This window comes from Pleurodeles waltl, chromosome 6 (genome assembly GCF_031143425.1).
Source record: "Pleurodeles waltl isolate 20211129_DDA chromosome 6, aPleWal1.hap1.20221129, whole genome shotgun sequence".
Lineage (NCBI taxonomy): Eukaryota > Metazoa > Chordata > Amphibia > Caudata > Salamandridae > Pleurodeles > Pleurodeles waltl.
The window spans coordinates 1,597,757,265-1,597,779,964 of NC_090445.1; the positions used below are offsets into that span (position 1 = coordinate 1,597,757,265).

Here is a 22,700-nt window from a genome sequence, read left to right on the forward strand (position 1 = left end):
TAAAAAATTGAGAATGTGTTGTACTTAGTACTCGCGAGCAGACTTCCGTGGTTGCTAGGTGGCAGACTGGTGCGCATTGGAAGGACACTTCGACAGTTGCGGGTCGTGCAGCCGTGCCCGGTCGTGTTTGGAGACCGTGGCTTTATTCCTACATAAAATAAATAAATGTGATCTTACCACGCTCTCCTCGCCTACTTCATTTGGCGACGAGGATCATGGTCTCCAAGCGCAGCGGGCCCACGCAGCTGTACAGGAGCAGCTGCAGACGACACCCCCTGCAGCGTCCTCTTCGTTGGAAGCAGGATCAACGTTTACCTCATCCTGCTCAAGCCACCACCGATGTTTCCAGGCACATTGGGAAAAGCCTATCACAGCACCTCGGGGGAGTGGTTTTGATCTCGGTGTTACTCCCACCGGATGTAAACATCACCTCAACGCAAGCTAAGGAGATCGATAAGCTACACAAAAACCGAGGTATGGATCTGCTCTGCAGGTGTTAAATTCTCTAGTGTTTCAGCCACTTTACGGACAATACTCTAAATGTCACAGTGTATGCGGACAGACAACGAGGAACAGATTTAAGACGCTATTTATATAACAGTGCAACCTGTTGGGAAGCATTTAAGACTCATTGGTCTACAGATAGTTTTGGAGAACAAACAAAAAGTTATAGAGACCAAGAACGCTACCTTTTTTTTTTTCTACTTTAGAGATGTTTTTTTAGATTTTTTTTTTATCCTAACTACGTTTGTGTGTCATTTAAAAAAAAAAAAAGTGTTTGTTTTTTCGTGAGGTTGCATCATGCAATCGGTTCTGCCCCCACCGCCATTTCTAGAGAGCCCTGGCGAACCATCTATAAGTTGGAAGCAATGGTATGATGCCTTTGAAACGTATTTAGGGGCGATTGGCGCATCACGGTACAGGCCAGAACGGAAAAAATGTCTTCTCCATTCCATTGGCTTCGAAGGGAGAGCTATTTTCAAGCACCTACCAGACTTCCAATTGGATGATGGTGATATGGATGAGTATGAGATTGCGGTGAAGAAAATGAGCAACAGGTTTTTGATGCACCTCCCAGCTTGGTGGTGGCTAGGCACAAGTTTTTTAAAAGAGAACAACGCTTCAGTGAAGATGTAGACTTATATTTCGACGTTGCGCCTTCTGGCTGTGGAATGTCAGTTTGGAGCGCTGGGTGATCAACTCATCAGAGACCAATTTATTTGTCAAGGGACAGATAAATCTATCAGACAGAAGTTATCGCTGGACAATCCAACGTTAGTGGAGACAATAAGAATTGCAAAGAGCATCGAATCTTCTGTCAAGTCCTATGAGGAAATAGAATTGGCGACGACTAGCAGAGCTAACGCTGTCATCAACAAAGATGGCAAAAGGAGTGTGGTCAAATCAAGTGGACAGAAAAACAATAAGCTTGCCAATTCCAATGTTTTCTTTCAGATAAAGAAATGTTTGTTTTAGATGTGGTAATATGATGCATCAAAAAGGATTTAGGAGTTGCCCAGCTTTTAATGTCCAATGTAGGAGCTGTGGCAGGGTGGGGCATTTTGCCAAAGTCTGTCAAGGTGGAAATCAAGAGTCTGTCATGTCGGTGATGGAAGAGAGTGAAGAAGCGGTGGAGCACCTCATGGGAGAGGTTCAGGACATGGTTTTAGTTGTTGATGAGGGAGCGGGATCCGGATAATTGTGTGGATCCCTATGTATGCATAAGAGTAGGAGGCAAGTCATTGCGTTTGCTCGTCGACTCAGGGGCTAGAATTACCATGATTACCTTAGACTTGCTCAAGCAGAATTGGGGAGAACGTGCCCTTGAGCCCCCAGACAGGGCTCCAGTGTCCTATGAAGGGAGGAAGATTGAACTTCGAGGTTTTTTTGAGGACATTCTTGAGTTTAGGGGGGAGATGCATGCATGGGAAGATCTATGTAGCGGCAAGAGGGTTGAACATTTTAGGCTAGTTCCATCAGGGCCTGTTTGGAATGGTGTTGCAGCCAGGTACGTCTGAACAGGTTGCAGTGCTTAAAGAAACAGAGGGAATTGAAGGCCTTCTCAATGAATTCCCTAATGTTTTTTTTCAGGTGAATTGTGGAAGTTGAAAGGTTTTAAACATAAAATAAAATTGAAAGTGAATGCCGCTCCAGTCAAACATAAAATTAGGGTTGTGCCCTTGAGCGTGAGAGAAAATGTAGAAAAGGAACTGGAAAGTTTACAGAACAAAGGGATTATAGAAACAATTGAATCCTCTTTGTGGCTTTCTCCGTTAGTAGTAGCTAAGAAAAAGAATGGGGAATTGAGAATTTGCGTGGACTTGAGAGCACTCAACAGAGAAATATGGGTGGATTCACATCCCCTACCTAATATCAATGAAATGTTGTCCACCAATAAAGGTGCAAAGGTCTTTACGAAGTTAGATTTGGCTAGTGCATATCATCAGGTGGAACTTGATCTGGAGTCCAGGTACTTAACAGCCTTTGTGTCGCCCTTTTGTGTTTTCCAATTCTGCTGTATGCCGTTTGGGCTAGCATCTGCAGCCTCGGTGTTTCAAAGAATCATGTGTACACTGTTAAAGGGGATTTCCAACGTGGTGGTTTTTCAGGATGACGTACTAATTCACGCACCTGATCAGCAGGTGCGTAACAAGATTCTAAGAAAAGTGTTGCAGAAATTCATGGCTCATGGCATTGTTCTTAGGAGAGAAGTGCCACTTCATGAAGTAGTCAGTTGAGTATTTGGGTCATGTGATAAGTCAGGAGGGTGTTAGCCCAAAACCCAGTTTGATTGATGCTATCACAGCAGCTCCTCCGCCCACAGACAAGGCTGGTGTTAAAGCGTTTTTAGGTATATGTGAGTTTTACTCTTGGTTTATACCGGAGTATGCTAGTCGGGTGAGAGTCTTGTCCAATTTATTGAAAGATAAGACCAGTTTTGAGTGGGGTTCAGAATGTGAAAAAGCGTTTGAGGATATTAAAATCCAATTGACGCAAGCCAAAATGCTGAAACTGTATGATCGATTCCAATGCTGTCTAACGGTTGATGCTAGCAACATTGGACTGGGGGCGGTGTTGACTCAAATGATCGATAGTGTTGAAAACACCATTGGTTTTGCGTCTAGAGTATTAAGAACACCAGAAGTGTATTATTCTGTCATCGAAAAAGATCTGCTGGCCTGTGTTTGGGCCATTGAAAAATTCAGGAGTTACGTGTGGGGGAGGCATTTTATATTGAAAACAGATCATAAGCCCCTAGTTTCAATCTTGAAGGGGACCAACGACAAAACAGGTACACCCAGGACTGCTAGATTAGTAGCGAGGTTGATGCAGTATGATTTCGAATTCATGCATATACCCGGGGGAAGGAATGTAAGAGCTGATTATCTGTCGAGATTTCCCAGTCAGATTAGCCCGACGTCCGATGAAATTGTGGACGATGAATGTTGTATGACTGCAGCTGTTGAGGTTGATCAGGTGTGCGTGTGCATGTGTGTGTTCTGAATCAGAGTGGAAGGAGAAGTTGGCCGAGGACAATGACCTGTGCGCAGTGATGAGCTTTATAGTTGAGGGCTGGCCTTATGAGAGGGACTTGACCATGGCGGTTCAGCCATTTTGGAAAGTTTCTGATGAGTTAACAATTGAGGAGGACATTCTCTTGAGTAATGACAAACTCATCCCTCCGGAGGGGTTGAGGAGTTCATTCCTGAAAGAAGGTGCATGAAGGTCATTTGGGGGCCTCTTTGACCAAAAGACGAGTAAGAGACCGCTTTTGGTGGCCTCGCATGGACAGTGAAATCGAACAATTAGTAACGAATTGTGCTGTGTGTTCCAACTCCGACAAGAGTTTGAAACCTGTGATACCACCCCTTATGCCTATTTGTTGTCCTGGAGGTCCCTGGTGCAAATTGGGTGTTGATATGGTGGGACCTTTTCGCTCGCTCAATTGCAAGCTACGGTATGTGTACGTAGTGGTTGACTATTTCTCGAAATGGCCTTATGTCAAATTTGTACAGGAGCCAAATGCCAAGGCTCTTGTGACTTTCTTAAGGGAAGTGTTTATGAAGGAGGGGTTTCCGGAGGAAGTCATTTCGGATAATGGTGTTCAATTTGTGTTTCTCATACTTATTCTAAGCATATAGGTTGTAAAGATGGTGTTTTCCGGTGTGACGTTTCTTAAGGAAATCGGGTAGGGGGCTTGAGATTTATTTTAATGTAAGGGGGTGGGAGTCTTATTATGATGCACTTTGTGGGCGGATGGGTAAGGTAGTTGATTGTTTCTGTATATATTTAATTTTTATGTCCTTTTTATGTAGACCTCGTTTTGAGTTCCTAATCATAAATGAAATAAACTTGGAATCAATATTGGCTAGAGACGGGAAACCAGGCTAGTCAGTGAGGTTGCAACACGCTCAGATAACTTGCAAGCATGAAGAAAGACTTGTTGGTAGAAGGTATCTGGAACAAGGTCAGTGGTTTCCAGAGTAGGCAGTGGAAAGAGAAATCGAAATCGGCAGGCTGCAGAGGTACAAGACCATCTGGAAACTAGGAGGAGAAAGGCCTTGAAATCAAGTATAGCCGCAGGTCCAGGAATAACTGTGAAGGACCATAATAAAACCAAATTCAGTTGACAGGAATTCAACTATGAAATCTAATAGGAACCCTTAAGAAAAGCAGTTGTAACAGTAGAAGTCATGTAATGTGATTAGGGACAGCTTCGAAGACCACTGGGGAGTGTTATTTGCGTTAGACTACAGTGACTCGCATTAGTACTCCGCTTGCCAGTTTGTTCAGAAAGCCTGCAAACGATGTATGAGCTCACAACTACTGTATACATTTGTTCTACAAGACTCCTCCAGCATGGTTGTTTGGTGGCAAGACGGGCAGTCTTGGTTGTTGTAAATACACCACATCCTGCTTGCCGTACAAAGAAGCTATCCGTGCTGATTTGGACCCTGATGAGTGCCTCATTAATTGCAAGACCTTAAGAACTTCCAAGTCTGGAGTGAAATTCCTTGCCAGTCACCCAAAACGAGCTCCATCACTGATTGTAAAGTATTAAAGTACCCCACTAACTGTAGGAATGGTGCTAGTAATAGTCACAGAAAACGGCTGCCAGGAGAGCATCAACACTTGTGGTTAGGATGACATGCAGATGATTCAAAGGAAAACACTTCTTGAGACTGGGTACCGCGGCAGGGGTGTAGGGTGACAGATTGGGCACCCTTTCATGAAGCACAGGGCGGCACCCTGAAATAGTTAGAAAGGGCTTTTCCCCCTAAGTGGAGATATTTGCCCATGATAGGCGGGTATGCACAATGTGTCATAAATGTACTTCAGTCACAATTTTAGCTCGTCACACTTGCAGTATAAAGGGACGCTACGCAGTGTCATCGTTGGGTTTTGCCTACACTATTTGACATGTGTTCTCGAGACTGAAACCAGCTGAGGGAGATGGCCACTGTAGTAGCAGCCGCTCTGAATCTCCAGCCTGCCAAAACAACTTCACCAAGCAGGTTGGTAAAGTTGATTTAGTTTTGTGTTGACAATGTAAAGGAAATATCTCTGCATGAGTCCCACACGAACAGACTCTACTTTCTCTCTTCAGGTGAGGTCGTTGTGAAGTGGTTTGAAGCTGTCCAGACTGGCCTGCCCATGTGCATTCTGGGAGCAGCTTTTGGTCCTCTTAGGCTCAAATCTAGGTACGTTTCTACTTTGGCTAAAACTATTAAAGTGTTCTTGTGGCAAGAATCTGGTACTATTCATTGCACCTTGAAATGGAACAAGTGTACGTAACAACTGCGCTCTTTAAGTGGATATGGTTTGCTGGTATGTAAATTTAAAAAAAAAAAATCCTGACAGAGCCTCGTAGTTGGTGCCATAGACCATCCTGATACAATATTATCTACTGCTTTTGCTCCGAATAAACAAAACCGCACCTCTGCATCTTCCAGACTTTTTCTTTCCTATCAATCAATTTGTCGTTGGCAAATTCCTTACAGCATAAAATATACTTAGAAATCAAATCAGGCTAAGTCACATACATAGTAATTAATAAAAGTACAGTCATTTTTACCCCTTCGCCATGTACATCACTATTTACAGTGTTCAAGCGCCTGCATGCCATAAAGGCCTAGATCCGCTTCTGAATACAAGGTTCTAGCTAGGTCACTTACCCAGTGTACATCTGTTCGTGGCATGAGACGCTGCAGATTCACATGCTGTGCATTATCCTGCCATCTAGTTTTGGGCTCGGAGTGTTACAAGTTGTTTTTCTTTGAAGACCGAGTGACTCCTCCCTTTCGGCACCTTTGCGCATGGGCGTCGACTCCATCTTAAATTGTTTTCCCCGCAGAGGGTGAGGTAGAAGTTGTGAGTATACTAGAGGTGCCCATGCAATGGAGTAGTTATGTATGTACTTAATGTGTATCAAGAGAATATTTATTTACATATTTACAATTTTCATTGAACTAAGAACGGCTACAGGCTACCAGGGAGGTGGGAGGGCACATGTGAATCTGCAGCGTCTCATGCCACGAACAGATGTACACTGGGTAAGTGACATTTTCCGTTCGGTGGCATGTGTAGCTGCAGATACACATGCTGTGCATAGACTAACAAGCAGTAATCTCCCCAAAAAGCGGTGGTTTAGCCTGTAGGAGTTGAAGTTGTCTGAAATAATGTTCTTAATACAGCCTGTCCTACTGTGGCTTGTTGTGTTGCTAACACATCTACACAGTAATGCTTAGTAAATGTATGAGGCGTAGACCAGGTGGCTGCCTTACAAATTTCTGTCATAGGTATATTCCCAAGAAAAGCTATTGTGGCGCCTTTTTTCTAGTGGAATGTGCTCTTGGTGTAAAAGGTAATTCTCTTTTTGCTTTAATACAGCAAGTTTGAATACATTTAACTAGCCTTGTTTGGATATAGGATTACCTGCATGAGGTTTTTAGAAGGCTACAAACAATTGTTTTGTTCTGTCAATGTAATACATTAGCTCTTTTTATGTCTAATGTATGTAAGGCTCTTTCGGCTACGGAGTCTGGTTGCGGAAAGCAGACTGGGAGTTCCACAGTTTGGTTTAGGTGGAATGGTGATATCACCTTTGGTAAGAATTTTGGATTTGTACGGAGAACCACTTTATGTATTTGTATAAAGGGTTCTTGAATAGTAAATGCTTGTATCTCACTTACTCTTCTAAGTGATGTGATCGCTATTAGAAAGGCTACTTTCCAAGTCAGATATTGCATTTCACAAGAATGCATGGGTTTGAATGGTGGGCCCATGAGTCGTGTTAATACAATATTAAGGTTCCACAAAGGTACTGGTGGTGTCCTTGGGGGGGTATGATTCTTTTTAGTCCCTCCATAAATGTTTTAATGACTGGGATTCTAAAAAGTGATGTATGTGTAATCTGCAGATAGGTAGATATTGCAGTGAGATGGATTTTAATGGAAGAGAATGCTAGATTAGACTTCTGTAAGTGTAATAAGTAACTTACAATGTCCCTTGTGGAGGCATGTAGTGGTTGGATCTGATTATTGTGGCAGTAGCAAACAAATCTTTTCCATTTGTTTGCGTAACAATGTCTTGTTGTAGGTTTTCTTGCTTGTTTAATGACCTCCATAAACTCTTGTGTAAGATTTAAATGTCCGAATTCTAAGACTTCAGGAGCCAGATTACTAGATTGAGTGATGCTGGATTCGGGTGTCTGATCTGTTGTTTGTGTTGTGTTAACAGATCTGGAATGTTTGGTAATTTGATGTGGGGTACTACTGATAAGTCCAACAGTGTTGTGTACCACGGTTGGCGAGCCCAGGTTGGTGCTATGAGTATTAGATGAGTTTGTTTTGACTTAGTTTGTTGACCAGATAAGGAATGAGTGGGAGAGGGGGAAAAGCGTAAGCAAATATCCCTGACCAACTGATCCATAGTGCATTGCCCTTGGATTGAGGGTGTGGGTACCTGGACGCGAAGTTTTGGCATTTTGCGTTTTCTTTTGTTGTGAATAGGTCTATGGTCGGTGTTCCCCAGCGGAGAAAGTGATCCTGTAGGATCTAGGGATGCATTTCCCATTTGTGAGTTCATTGGTGATCTCGACTGATATTGTTGGCTAACTGATTCTGAATGCCTGGTATGTATTGTGCTATCAGGCGAATGTGATTGTGAATTGCCCAATGCCAAATCTTTTGTGCTAAGATACACAGTTGTGACAAGTGTGTGTCCCCTTGTTTGTTGTAATAATACATTGTTGTCATGTTGTCGGTTTTGACAAGGATGTGCTTGTTGGCTACCAGTGGTTGAAATGCTTTTAATGCTAGAAACACTGCTAGCAGTTCCAAATGATTTATGTGAAGTTGTTTTTGCTGATTGTCCCATTGACCCTGTATGCTGTGCTTGTTGAGGTGTGCTCCCCACCCCATCATGGAAGCATCTGTTGTGATAACAGCTTGAGGCACTGGGTCTTGGAATGGCCGCCCTTTGTTTAAATTTATAGGGTTCCACCATTGTAGCGAGAAGTGTGTTTGGCGGTCTATCAACACTAGATCTTGAAGTTGACACTGTGCTTGTGTCCATTGTTTTGCTAGGCACTTTTGTAAGGGCCTCATGTAATCTTGCATTTGGGACAATGGCTATGCATGAAGACATCATGCTTAGAAGTTTCATTACAAACCTTACGTTTTGGAACGCTTGGACTGTTTGTGGACTTGGAGTGGCAATTGCTCTTTGTGTGTTGAGTGTTGCTCCCAAGTACTGTTGTATTTGGGATAGTTGCAGATTTGATTTCTGGTAATTTATAGAGAACCCTAGTTTGTGTAGAGTTTCTATGACGTATTGCATGTGAAGAAGACACTGTTGTTGAGTGTTGGTTTTTATTAGCCAGTCGTCTAAATATGGGAATATGTGCATGTGCTGTCTCCTTATGTGAGCGGCTACTACTGCTAGGCATTTGTTGAATACTCTTGGGGCCGTTGTTATCCCGAACGGTAGCACTTTGAATTGATAGTGTAAGCCTTTTATTACAAACCTTAAGTATTTTCTGTGAGAAGGATGGATGGGTATGTGGAAATACGCATCCTTGAGATCTAATGTTGACATGTAGCCCCCTTTTTAAGTAAGGGAACCACGTCTTGAAGTGTTACCATGTGGAAGTGGTCTGATTTGATGAAGAGATTCAGTGTTCTGAGATCTAAGATAGGTCTTAATGTTTTGTACTTTTTTGGAATTAGGAAATATAATGAGTAGATGCCTGTTCCTTTCTGATGGTTGGGTACTAGCCGTATTGCTTGTTTTTGTAATAGTGCTTGCACTTCTATTTGTAATAGGTCTAAGTGTTGTTTGGACATATTGTGTGCTCTTGGTGGCACATCTGGCGAGAAATTTGTGAATTCTATGCAATAACCATGTTGGATAATTGATAGGACCCATGCGTCTGTGGTAATGTGTCCAGTTTTGATAATATGCGGTTAGCCTCCCCCACTGGTGAAAAGTGTTGGTTTTGTGACATTGAAGTCACTGTTTGGTCTGGCTTGTTTTGGTTGCCTGGAACTTTCCCCTTCCTCTTGGGAATTGTCCTGTATAGGAACCACGAAACCCTCCCCTTTGATATTGTGCCTGATAGGTGGGTCTGGTTTGAGAGGTGGAAGGCTCTGGTGTTTAACTGTCAAACCTCCTCTGAATTGTAGTTTCCTAAAGGTGCCTCTGACTTGTGGGGAGTAGAGCGCGCCCATGGCTTTGGCCGTGTCCGTGTCTTTTTTTTTTTTTTGAACTTTTCAATTGCTGTGTCCACTTCCGGCCCAAACAATTCTTGGTTAAATGGCATGTTCAACACCGCTTGTTGGATCTCTGGCTTGAATCCAGAGCTTCTTAACCATGCATGCCTGCAAATCGTTACCACTGTGTTGACCGTTCGTGCTGCCGTGTCTGCCGAGTCTAGTGCGGACCTTATCTGGTTGTTGGATATGGCCTGTCCTTCTTCCACAACCTGCTGGGCACGTTTCTGGTGTTCTTTGGGCAAGTGCTGTATGATGTGTTGCATCTCGTCCCAGTGTGCCCTGTCGTAGTGAGCAAGTAGGGCTTGCGAATTAGCAATCCGCCATTGATTGGCTGCTTGTGCTGCCACTCGTTTGCCCGCTGCGTCAAACTTTCTGCTCTCTTTCGCAGGCGGTGGAACGTCTCCTGACGATTGAGAGTTTGCTCTCTTTCTTGCTACTCCTACAACCACTGAGTCTGGTGTAAGTTGTTGTGTTATAAACACAGGATCCGTTGGGGGAGGCTTGTACTTCTTCTCAACTCTAGGCGTGATAGCCCTTCCTTTAACTGGCTCCTGGAATACTTGTTTTGCGTGTTTGAGCATACCCGGGAGCATTGGCAGACTCTGATAGGAAGCGTGGGTGGATGCTAAGGTGTTAAATAGGAAATCATCCTCTATTGGCTCTGAGTGCATTGCTACGTTTTGGAGCATAGCTGCCCTGGATAGTACCTCCGTATATGCAGTACTGTCCTCTGGAGGGGACAGCTTTGTTGGATAACAATCCGGACTGTTATCCGATACTGGTGCATCATATGAGTCCCATGCATCAGCATCATTCTATGCCATCCCTGTATGTGTGGGGGACTGCATTGGAGGTGTTCCCACTGGAGACAGTTGTGGTGAGTGCAGTGGGGACGGTTGTGGTGAAAACCTTGGTGGTGGGGATTTGTCTCGAACCATCTTCGCCTTAGGCTGCATTTCTCCTGAAATGCCAGTTTCCTTTTACACTTGATTGGAGGTAGAGTTTGTATTTTTCCAGTCTCTTTCTGGATATGCAACCTCCTTTGTGTATGGTCTGGTTCATCCATACTTAATTCCTGCTCAAATCTATGTCTTTCCTTCATTTGGCTGGAAAGTCCTTGCTCTTCTGTGTAAGTGCTTCTGTTCGGCACAGAGGTTTCAGATGTAGTCTTTTTTTGGTTCCGATTATATTTGTCTCACCTTGGGTGAGTCGAACTCTCGGTGTCGAGAGCTTTCGGTGCCGGAATCTCGACCGGAGTCGGAAGTCTTCGGCAAATCCCTGGCCTTTTTCGGTGCCAATGTTTGGTCACCTTCTTTTCGATGGGTTAAGTCATGGCCTGTTGGCAGTGGCATCCCCTTGGCCGTAAAGATCTTTGTGTGAGTTTTGGACGGGGCAGGTTTGCTCAATATTCGCTGCACTGTCGAGGTTCGGCCACTTTCGGATTCGTCAGAGTCCGATCCCTGGATGGAAATGCTTTCCTCCTCTCCGACGTCGAGTTGCTCTCTCGGTGTCGACGCCATTTGCAGTCTTCTTGCTCGTCTATCTCGTAGGGTCTTTTTTGATCGAAACGCTCGAAGCCTCGCAAGTATCCTCCCTGTGTTCTGGTGATAAAAACAGATTACAGTCTGTATAGGGATACTTCGAATGACACTTCGGACAGAAGCGGAAGGGGGTCCGGTCCATTAGTCTTCAACGATGGGTGTAGTCGGGCCGACCAGGCCCCGCTGAAAAACGGAAGCCCCGAAGGGCCGCCGGAGTGCTCTTGCTGTTGGTGCCGATACACTAACCCGGTACCGAACTAGAACAATACCGTCGAATTTTCGATAATTTAGCTAACTTTCCCGATTCTAAATACGGAGCGAATAGGAACACGTCCGAACCCGATGGCAATGGAGCCGAAAGGGAGGAGTTATTCTGTCTCGTAACTCAAAAAGACTTCTTCGAAGAAAAACATCTTGTAACACTCTGAGCCCAACACTAGATGGCAGGATAATGCGCACACACCCCCCCCCCCCCCCCCCCAAATAAGCATGACAGGATGAACTCTTTTAAAAAACAAGACGTAAAGGTGCTTCTATGAGTGGTTAAGACAACACAAAATAACTTGCACAGATGTGGCTACCAATCTTTAGTTTGTAATTACAGCAACAAAATAAACCCCAACATAAAATGCTAAACTAGACTTGTGCAGGATTCACAAATAAAAATATGAACGCACAACGCTAAAACAATACACCATAACAAAAAATTAATTTCTGCACTTAGAGGCAAGAGAGTGTGCACATATTTTAGAGCTTGTTTTGTAAACCCAATTTGCCATAACCTGGTGCTGCACGCTTCATACACTCTGCTCTACAAACTCTGGGATTTTGTTGCCTTGCATCACTTTGAAGATCTGTTTGATTCTCTTAGATCAGGAGTTTGCATGGGCATATACAGTCTTGAACAAAGAAACCCAAGGGCCTTGGGCTCTAAGAACATTGTTTTCTCTTACATTCCCAATAACCTGCGAGTCCTTGTTGAAATCTCAAAACGATCTGAGGTCATAAGTTTTGCAAAAGTCTAATGGGCATGTCCTGCCTACAGATGTATAGAAGCTGACCAACACTATTCCAATAGGTAGGGAATGATGCAAAAAAAAAAAAAGGATGTTTTTAGATAGGCTTACAATTATGGAGCTTCATATAACCTGGCTGTTGACCGTCCAGGAGTGACATTGAGCTGCCTCGTCCTCGGCTTGGTTAAAGCAGCATGCAGGGCCCAACTTTAACAGCATTAAGAAGGGTAAGGTGTGTCTACCTCTCAACTGTCTCCACCCCAGCTTGCGTACTCCTGGGCAAGTTGGTTTGGCCGATATTGAAGGGGAGTAGTAGAACGAATTGGCTTTCTACAGAGACATGCTCAATGTTGTAGTCCTAAAAGTCGTGGTCTTTTTAACGTACTTTTTTATTCTTTTTCTTTTATAACCACTTTTTTTTTATTTCGTTTAGAAAATAGTGTATACGCATCATGTTGCAACGTTGGCAACATTCAGTCTACATATCGAATCTCACATTACATTACATTATAGGTCCACTTGCATTGACAGTAGCATTTCAATAATATGCCATGATAGTTCCACCATTTACCCCATATTTTATCATGTTTTAGCGGGCACCCTCTGACAGCATAAATTGGCTTTTCTTGGTGCACGCACAAGTCCACCCCGCCATCAATTGACTTTTGGGTTGCATCCACATACGGGCTATATCCCTTTTAGCTAAGAGGCATGCCACCCCTATAAATGTCCTCTCTGCTCGAGGCCCCCTCCCCCCCCCAGTTCTTCCAGCAGTCCCAACACTGCTGTCTTAGGACTTAAGTCTACAGGGTGCCCCAGTACCTCTGATCATTCTTTACCCCCCCCCCCCCCCCAACCCCAACCCCCAGAAGGGCCTTAGCTGGGGACGGTTCCAGATCATATGGAAGAAGTCTCCCCTGGGAAGGTTGCACCTGGCACAGGGTGAAAGCGTCTTAGGGGGATATTCTCAGTAGTCTTGCTGGGGTTATGTAAGTTGCATTGAAGCCATTAAATTGTATCATACGCAGGCTTGCTGAGATGGTTAGCTCCCTGGGAGCCAGGGATACCTCTTGCCAGTTGTCAACTAGTTCCCCAACCCACTGTCATTTTCTGTCTCAGGTGGTCGAAGCCATCAGGGGCATTCGTGAGTAGTTACCTGTAAGTGTGGGATACCACTTTCTTCCCCAGTTTACCGTTTAGTAGTTTGGATTCTAGTGGGCTATATCCAGGGTGGTGAGTTTCTGAGGGAATGTGGTCCCCCAGGGCATGTCTCATTTGCAGATATCGGAAAAATGTTCTTATTCAGTCCATATTGTTCTTTTAGATCTTGAAACAACATAAGGCTACTCCCTTTGTAAACATCCCCAAAGTAGGTGATCCCTATCAAGTCCCAGCAGTGAAACCCTTTAAGTGCTGTAAGTTGGTGCAGCCATTCCCCGCACCACAGGGAAGTCATTTGAGTAAAGCGCAGGTCCCATTTTGTTAAGTGCATGGCCGCCCTCCAGCAACCCGAGTGCATGAAGCTATCTATTTGGAGATTTTACCCCCATAGAGCATTCCCAGAAGACCACCAAAATCCACTGAATGGATTTCAAGCCGGTAAGCGGGGATATCCCCCCCCCCACAAACAAGTCATTTACAGGCACCAGCTGTGCGGCTAAGTAATAAATATATGTCTGGGATCCCCAGTCCTCACTCATAGGGAGACTTCCGTGCAGTATCGAAGGCTACTTTAATGCCACCCTCTGTTCCATATAAAATTTGTAAGTTTAGAAGCAAGTGCTCAGAACCAGTCCTGTGATATCTGATAGGGATAATTTGTCAAGGCATAGAGGTAGTGGGGGAGCCACATCATTTTAAGGAAGGCAGTATGCCCCACTGGGTTTAAGGGTGAACCATTCCAGCATTGTAAGTCCCAATCCACGTTTGAGGCCAAGCCCTCAAAATTTAGTACCCAAGCCAACTCGGGTAGAAGGGAGTTGTGGACCCCCCAGATATTTAAGAACATTCCTCCACATCGGGAATTTGGGGCACCACAGTTGTCCCTCCGCTTCGCCCCTCACCTCCAATAGTGTTGAGTTACTAGTATTAACCAGAAGCCTGGACAGCTCTAACCATTCCAAGCACCTGGGGCCTGACGCAGGCAGGTCACCCAGAAACACCAGGACATCATCCTTGGCGTGTAGCACCACCCTGTCTTCTATTCCATTCCCCTATCTCTAGCCCCAAATTAGAGGGTCGCTATGCATTAAGCATGCCAGGAGCTTAATAGCTAGAGCGAAGAGCATCAGGGATAAAGGACATCCCTGGAACGTTTCCTGCTGAATGGGCGATTGGGAGGAGAGCACTCCATTCACCCGGTCCTGGGCTGTAGATTGTTGATAGAGGATGGAATCTTTTTCAGCCCTATACCCAACAGGACTACCTCTATATATTCCCATGAGATCTCGTCAAATGCTTTACAAAAATCAGTGAGGATCAGGGATGGTTTACCACTTGGTTGAGGGCCTCCTGAACTTGATGGATGCAGTGCCTCGTGCTTCTACCTGGCATGAAGCCACATTGATCTGGGTGAATGAGGTGGGACAATTTGCAGGGAAGACGTTTTGCCGGTATTTTGGCATATATCTTTACATTAGCATTAATAAGCGAGATTGGCCAATACAATGCACATTGGTCATGGGGCAGTCCCTCCTTCTGCAGAGCCACAATTGTGGCACAGCCTAGTTCAGGAGGAAATTCTGCCTTCGACAGCATCTCTTTATAGAGGTTTAGAAGATGAGGCACCAACAATGAGCAGAAGCTTTTGTAGTACTCTATTGGTTACCCATCTGGTCCCTCAGTCCCCTGTTTTTCTAATTGTTAGGCCTGTCTCTCTAACTCTAGTATCCTGTTTTCGAGGTATATGCATTTCTCCCTCTGTCGCTGCTCCCGTCTACGATGTAGCTTTTGAGTATTCCCTGCATTGTAGGTTTGCATGCCGCCCAAAGCGTCACCCTTGAGTTTACTGAGCCCTCGTTACAGTGGAAGAAAGCCTCTACAAACTGGCACATTCAGGGGACTTCAAGTACCATGCATTAGTCTCCAAGTTGGCCGCTGTGCCTGGTGCACCACACCCCAGTCTGCTAAAATTGGTGTGTGGTCCAATATGCCCTAGGAAGGATCCAAACCGAGCTGATTCATCACGTCCCTTGTTGGTGCCCATATGAGGTCTATTAGGGCTTCAGTATGATGAGCAGCAGATAGGTGGGTGTAGGCACGTTCCTCTGGGTGCCAGATCCGCCATGCACTGCTGAGACCCATGAGTCAGCCCAAGTTTTTATGTGTGCAGACCGGATGTGTCGGCTGGGAGTGGGTCCCACCAAGTCATCACAGATTGGGTCCGGAACCATGTTGAAGTCTTCCCCCCCCACCAGAGTGAATCCGGCAGTGAGCGACACAAAGAGAGATCCAAGTGTCTCACATGTGTGCTGCAAAAGTCGTGGAGGAGTATAGCAGAACACCAGATTGTATTGCTTGGCCTCTATCTGACCCTCTACACCAATATACCTACTCGTGAACCTTTGTCACTGTCAGCAAAAGCGATTTGTGCAGTAGTAGGGCTACTCCACTGGAACCCCGCGCAAAGCCTGAATGGTAAACTGTTGTATCCAAAGCTCCATAGGAAGGAGCACTGGGTGCCCATTAGATGAATCTCCTGCAATAGAACCACCCCTGGGGAGTGCCTCTTTATGTACCGGGGACTACAGTCTGTTTAATGAGGTCCAACAGCCCATTAACGTTCCACGAGATTACAGAAATCATTGTAAGTACAGGGATTGACGTGTGCAGCCCGTGAGCCTTCCCAGAGGGCAACCCAGGGGGGCATCGGACCATGAGGGCAAGGCCCTTTGGAACAGTACAGTGTCTGCTTCAGTGCACCTGAACATGTGTGTAGTGACCATCAGTGGTACATGTATTCATCTTGTGAACTTAAAGAGAACAATCTGTAGAAATAACCTTAATTAAAACAAACAATACCCCTCCTCCTCACCTCCACTCCTCCCCATGCTTCCTCCTTAGAAGCATCTGTTGCCCTTATAATAATGGGTGGCGGTCACGCATCCTCAGTTGTGGATATTCTAGTCTCAGTCACCCTATCCGCCACTCGCCTAAGGTCCTGATGAACCAGGGTGAGGTCTACGCAGACACCGTCAAACTTGGACTCTACCACCTCCCTTGAGTTCTGGATTGCCTTCAGAAGCATCGCCATATCCAGTGGTGGGGATGACCCCTGTTGCCTCTTGTGCCAGTCCGGCCACCGCGCCTGTGCCATTCACCCTGGGTGCGGTGTACTGGTCCATTTTTGTCTGTGTGGCCTTACTATGAGGGGGGCCTGTCGTGCCCCATATTCCCCTGGGGAGTTCAGCCAGGTGGATGCACCCCGGAGGGAGAGCGCCTCGGTCCCACTGCACCACCAAGTTGTACAGGCAGGCACACCAAGGGCTCGACGTCCCTGGGTCTGTTGCCGTTCAGCCCACCGGTCACCACTCACCAGGGCAGAAGCTTGACGTCCTGGACTGGGGAGCCCCACAGCACCACCCCTCCTTCATGGCACCTCACAGGTCGCACCGTCCTCCACCCGCTTGACTTTAGTGGAATAAATTCCTGGGGAAGTTTATGTAGGGCACCAAATTTCTTGGTACTAATTACTATCCCGCATTCTATCGGACCTTCAAATTAGCAGGGTTATTCCCCATCCATGATATATCTGGGAGATCCACGAATTCTCCCTCTGAACCAAGGTGCAGTTTATTAGGAAATCTCATTAGCAGGACTCCAAGAGAGCAAGCTGCATCACATTGGACCTAGGGTCTATTTCTGGGCCGAATTTAACTTTAGAGAGGCAGGGTTGGAGGATCAGGGAGGCCCCCGGAGCCCTGATTATGACGTCCCCCGACATCTTGAACATGTCAGCACCGATCTGCTCCCTGCAGGCCAGCACCAAGCAGTTCAGGGCCGGGAGCCTCACCCCACCGTGGTCCTCAGGCCTGGATTCACCAGTGCGGCCACTTGGCTTTTCCACCACAGCCGTAGGCCACTCACATCTGCAGGCTGGGCCCCACTACCGCCTCAGTCTTCACCAGCAAGGTGGGCCGGGTCTCAGCTGCTCTTGTTCCAGCAGGCTGGCGCGTCTCTTCCACAGCTCCCTTGCGGTCGACCCTCTTCTTTCTGGCGGTTGTGGGAGATTATCCCCCCCCCCCACCCCCCCCCCCCCCCCTGCTCAGGGTGCCTTTCCTGTCATTTTCACCCGGTGGGGACGTTCTGCTGTCAGGCACGATCACTTGCCGGATCGGAGGAGCAGGAGCTCCTTTAAATTACGGCCGCCATGATTGCTCACTTGGCCATGTCCCGCTTAACGTTTCTTTTTAAAGAATGCTGAGCCCAGTTACCAATGCCACAGAAAAACAAAACATGCTGTTGCAATGGAAAGATCGAGCCTCCTTTTTAAGAAAGTTGTTTTTATAATGTTCTAATCCATTTGGTACAGTAAGAACTAAGGCGGAATGAATTGATTGCTAAACAGGAGGGTACCCCTTCTGCCCCGTGGCCATTGCTCCTAGAACACACGGGCAGGGGGAGCAGCTGCTCGGGTGATGCACCAGCGCTGGAGGAGTGATGACTTTGCTGATGTATCAAGCAGCTGATTAGGAAGACCAACTGCTTTGCTGATGCACTAGATCAGGAGGAGCAGATTAGGACCCCGACAGGCTTCGTTGATGCACCAGAGTGAGAAGCGACAACTCTGCTGGTCTATCTGAGCAAGAGGAGTGGTATCTGAGTGCAGGAGGATCAGCTTCTCTGCATATACAAGTGCAGTAGGAAAACTGCTGTGCTGACGCTGCAGGGCAGGAAAAGTGTTTCTTCGTCTTATGTACAGGGCATAAGGTGTAACGCCTCTGCACCAGGGTAGGGTGAGTGAATGTCCTGCTGATAACACGGTGGAAGTGGGGAAAACCACAGTTCTGTTACTTCCATTAGTGAAACTGAATACAGCACATTAAGACAGGAGAAGCAAGTCTGTCTGATGTCCAAAAATGTTTTATGTATTGCATTTATACTCTTTGGGAACCTTGAAAACACAGATAGCCACCTACACAGTGGAAATAAAAGATTGGTGTAGTTTGCGTGCGGCACATGGTGATAAAGTGTGCAGTGCAGCCCATCTGTGATGAGGAGTAATCGTGTTATACTCAGTGATGGAGTGTGGTGCACAGTCCAGAAATAAGAGTGGAGAAGGTGGACCAGTAGAGTAATGGAGGTGCATGCCAGAGTCCAGTAAAATGAGTCTAGGACAGTGGGGATTGTGAGTCAGTCCAGATGTAATAAGGCAGGGAGGGAGTGTCATAGATGCCTGTGACATTAGTGTAGGACACCATAAGACTCGGTGTAGCGGTGAGTCAGTCCAGCTGTATCCTATGGGCCAGTGAAGGCGTGCGTGTCAGAAACCTGTGATATTTCTGTAGGACAGCTTGAGACTCGGCCCAGAAGTGAGTCAGTCCAGCTGAAAAGGTGTAGTGTTGTGTGGGGTCCAAGCAGGGAGTGTGTGAGAGAAATGCCAGTGACCTTAGAGTAGGACAACATAAGGCCCAGTGTGACGTGTCAGTTTAGCAGTCATAAGGCATTGTGTGGGGTTCGAGTGTTTTGTGTCATATAATCCAGTGACATTATGCAGGACAGCATGAGGCTCCGTGTCGCAGCCCTCCAGTAACGTGTTATCATGTGGGGTCCAAGGAAGTGCCTGTCCGAATCCAGACGGCACGAGGCTCTGCGTGCATCACTGCCCAGCAGTAATATTGTAGTACTGGGTGGGATCCAAGGAGGAAATGTCAGAAATGCCAGTGACGTTAGTGTAGGACACCATAACACTCGGTGACGTGTTAGCCATTCCAGCAGTAATAATGTATTGTGTGGGGTCAAGTGTGTCAGAGAATCCACTGACAATATGCAGAGCAGCCTGAAATTCAGATTGGGGTGTACGTCACAGCCTAGCGGTAATAATGAGGTACTGTGCGGGGTGCAGTGGGGAAGCCCATGTCAGAATCTGGTAACACTACTGTAGGACAGCATGAGGCTCAGTGCAACACAACTCAGCGCAGGAGTGCGAGTCGGTGGGGCCGGTGAAGGGAGGGGACGACTTCACTGAGGAAGTGAAATAATGGAATACCCCACACTGCTTGTACCGTGATTTTTGGGTAGCACGCTAAGAGTTAATTTCACTATTGAAGCAGCACTGTTGTCATAGTGGGTTTATAGAGCACCAGCTTGATGCCCGCGTATTAGGAGTACCCACCCCTCTCAAGTCTTGCACGTGGAGGGGCCTACATGACTGATTCTGTGATACCAATGCATAGATATGAGTGAAATCTAAAACATTCTCCCCCTCTCTGCAGGAAGCTGGAAGTCCTAATAAAGGAGCTCTTGCCATGGGCAGTAAAGAGCGGACAGAACGCACACTGCATCCTAAATTTCTACTACGAGAAACGATGGGAGCAAACCGTAGAGTCTCTACGAGAAGAGATCGGAATCTACCCCCCTCCGGCATTGAACGCTGGACCACAGCTCTGATACCTCGAAGGGGAGCGGAACCCCAGCACTGCAACTGGCCGTTCTTTTGTAATCCCCCTCCCTGAGCAGAATTCCTCTGCATGTACGCTGTAGGCCTTTTCCAGAAAGCGGACCAGGTGGTGATATTGCAGATGAGAGTGGTACAGGATGCTTAAGAATTGTCCTAACCGTGAACATGTCACTGTCTGGGATAGTTAGCACGCAGGGAAAATGCTTCTAAGAATCATCATGTCAACTACGTTGAAAAACAAAGCAGTGACTTGCACTGTCATTAATCAAAGAAAAAGGTAGCTCTACTTCACTCAAATGTTATTGACACTACATTATACTCTCTATTTTGGAATCCAATATAGCTACATGAGGAGAAATGGGAATTTTTATTCCACTGTAAGTACCATTTGTACACAAATTTCTTCACTGAACTTTTGTTCACCTGCTTTATCGTTTATTTCACCTCTTTTCTAATTAGTCCCTAAAGTTTCACTCCAAATGTAAAGAGGCGTGGACATTTTTTGTTGTTTATTTAAAGGAATATAAAGTTCCTGTCATTTGAAGGACACTGCTATCCAAACCACTTTGAGCTGAGGATGGAGAAGCGGTTAGTTTGGGAGAGTGTCTACTGTTAAACGTTATTTATCAGGTCCTGTTGCTATTTCACTATTCCAAAATTAATTTCAAGCTATGTGAAGCAGTGTGTTTGCAAGTGAGGCTAGAGCACCGGGCACACCACAGGTCACTGAGGCGATGGGGACACCTTTTAGTCCTAGACTTGTGAATATCTATGAACTATAGGAGTCTCAGGACCGCTCAAAACGTAACGGCATTACTGCCGGTGGGCGGCTTTCAGTTTTTTGTTTTACTATGCCACCGTATCAAAAGTAATATAGATGAATGTACGCTCTTATCTACTGAATGGCTTTGCCACAAGTGATATTAACTGAGTTGTTTTTAAAGAACACAACAAAGGGAAGTAGGATGAAGTGCCTTCATTGGACCTGTTAACATGGCTGCCCCTTAGGAGGACCCAATGTTTACACTTACTGTTCACCGTGACGGTTCATAAACAATCGACAACACTAGTGGTGTCGAGCACTTGAGAATTTCGATAACGCCCTTATTTGCAGAAAGTACATATTGGTCACAGCAGACATGGTGAAGCTCTAACAGATAGACTCTTGTGGACAACTGGAATGTAACTTGGGTTTAACTGTAATCTAGAACATGGTCCTTAACCTGTGGTTCAGGGTTCCATGCAGACCTGCGAAACCTACTATGGGAGTCCATGACTGCTTAGAAAATAAAATATTAGCATATTAAGAAAATCTATATAAAGAAGCAAATGTAAAACTGAAAATGTTTATGCATTCTTTAAATGTGAAGGAATTTGAAACTGGATGCCTAAACTTCGGTTGGTATCCTCAGACTGAGTCCTTGAACAGTGGAAGTGCATCAGCCATAATATAGTATGATGGTTTGCCTTAACTGAATTTAGAAAAGCTCCAATCTGCCTGTTAAATTTAAAATGTGATTTTATATGTGTGAATTAAATAAAATATTTCATCATTTGTGTATTGTTTTGTGGTTCAAATCAAAATTGCTTAGGCTGGAGTCCCCGGCTTCCAGTAATGGCTCACTGTGGGCCCCTGTATTCCAATGTTTATTCAGTGGGTGTCCCCATATTCCAGTAATGATTAAACTGAGGTCCACAGAAGTTAAAAGGGTAAGATCGAGTGAGCTACAATACAAAACTAACGCAGCAAGTGCAGACTTTGGGATCATGGTTATGAAATACACATCTTGCTTGGGAGACATTACTCCAGAAGGACGCTAGATTTGGAACCGTCCACATGATCCTTCTCCAGTGGAAGATTTAGAATAATGCCCACCATCCTGGTTCTTCATCCCTGCTTTCCCTTTCTGTTCTTAGTTTACCTTCGTGTTTCTAAAGGAGCAAATTATGATTGCAGATTAGACCGAGGTACATAACTTGCAGATCACAGCTACCATGTGAAAATCACTTAAGGCTGCGATGCAGTGCTCTGTTTTTTTTTTTTTTTTTTATGTAAACCTAGCAGGAAATTTCACTCGAGCATTTAAAAAAAAAAAACAGTATACATTCTGTTACCCTTGTAGCGATGATCACAGTGAGACACAAGACAGTAAAAAGGTAGAAGACTGTTTGTGTCTTTTATTTCTCAGAGTAGATGAACCCACGACATGAAGCACCAGCTGACAGTAACTCTCCCATCCCTTCCAGCACTTGACAACCAACTGCCTGTCATAAGATTCCATGGAATCTTATGACACATTTGGAACATGGTGACAACAAACTATTTAAAGGCACAGCATAAAGAAACACATACTACATAACCTTCCCCCTTTAAAAGCTAACCATAAAATGATAAAATACAAAATAAAACACAATTCAAATCTTAAAACATAGTAATACAAAAACTTTAGAATTCGCGAATACAATTCAAAGTCTTTAAATTTGCTTGGCACCTTTACTTGACTGACACCCACGGATCTTGTACTTGAACACAGAGTGTCGTGTAACTTCCCTGCCATTTGATTACATGCAGTACCTCTACTGGCAAGATGCTGATTATTTTGTTGTGAGAGAACAGAATTATCATCAACACATTTAAAATCCTGACAAACATCAGTGGAAAGCATAGAATCTTCTGGATGTTTTGCTTTACAAACATTTTGATAAATGTGAGCCTGCATATCAGAAATAGGAACCACACTATCTCTGT

General features: G+C 45.3%; 1 protein-coding gene across 2 annotated transcripts in view; it reads left to right on the forward strand.

Moving 5' to 3' along the window:
* Positions 1-21,506, forward strand: part of COQ4 (coenzyme Q4) — a 37,831-nt gene extending 16,325 nt beyond the window's left edge. For both annotated transcript variants that reach the window (XM_069241437.1, XM_069241438.1), the window contains exons 6-7: positions 5,609-5,702; positions 19,767-21,506. In XM_069241437.1, coding sequence (XP_069097538.1) covers positions 5,609-5,702; positions 19,767-19,941 — 269 coding nt within the window. In that variant the 3' untranslated portion in view covers positions 19,942-21,506. The remainder of the gene's footprint in view (positions 1-5,608; positions 5,703-19,766) is intronic.
* The last annotated feature ends 1,194 nt before the right edge of the window (positions 21,507-22,700 follow it).